A 635-nucleotide genomic window follows, 5' to 3' on the forward strand; every position below is an offset into this window, starting at 1 on the left:
GGGTGAACGTGTTTGTGGTTTTGTGGCATCTGAAAGGTTAAATGCCCCGACAATCAGATATCACACTATATTTATATGTTCTCGTCTCTCATCTTATCTTAGACTCTGAGGAAGAGAAAAAGAAGGAGAAGAAGACCAAAAAGAGCGCTAAAGAGACCGACGCCCCTACAGCGAAGAAACACCCAGTAACTTACGTGTCTGATTCTGGTGAGGGAGTCAACACATGCATTTCCACATGTATAATATAATGCTATGAGTCCATTAATATGACAGGTACTGTATATAATAAATTGTACTCTGATTCCGAATTTTTCCAGATTCGGATGATACATTTATGACTCTGAAAAAGACCAAGCGAAAAGAAAATGGAACCGCTAAAGGCAAGAAAGAATCCGATTCAGGAAAAGCAAAACAAGCAAATGTCTCTTCCAGTAAATCCCCAACCAAATCCCCAAACACAGTCTCAAAGGGAGCGGCGAAGAGCTCTCAGCCCACCGTCTCCCCAAAGGTGGCACCGACCCCACCAAAACAGATGCCCACCTCAGTAATGGCCTTCTTTGGGAGCTCAAGTGTTCAGAGGTCAGAGAAGAAAATGGTGGCCAGTACCAGCACTAAGAGGAAGGCAGTGAGTAGAG

At 43.9% G+C, this 635-nt stretch overlaps 1 protein-coding gene across 1 annotated transcript in view; it reads left to right on the forward strand.

The window, feature by feature from the left end:
- The window catches only part of LOC107598302 (replication factor C subunit 1-like), a 9,087-nt gene that overhangs the window by 2,485 nt on the left and 5,967 nt on the right, over nucleotides 1-635 (forward strand). Inside the window, exons 4-5 of the mRNA XM_016289597.1 lie at nucleotides 103-207; nucleotides 318-629. Of these exons, the coding sequence (XP_016145083.1) occupies nucleotides 103-207; nucleotides 318-629 (417 nt within the window). The remainder of the gene's footprint in view (nucleotides 1-102; nucleotides 208-317; nucleotides 630-635) is intronic.

Source organism: Sinocyclocheilus grahami, unplaced genomic scaffold (genome assembly GCF_001515645.1).
Source record: "Sinocyclocheilus grahami isolate Dianchi unplaced genomic scaffold, SAMN03320097.WGS_v1.1 scaffold249.1, whole genome shotgun sequence".
In the NCBI taxonomy this organism is placed as follows: Eukaryota; Metazoa; Chordata; class Actinopteri; order Cypriniformes; family Cyprinidae; genus Sinocyclocheilus; species Sinocyclocheilus grahami.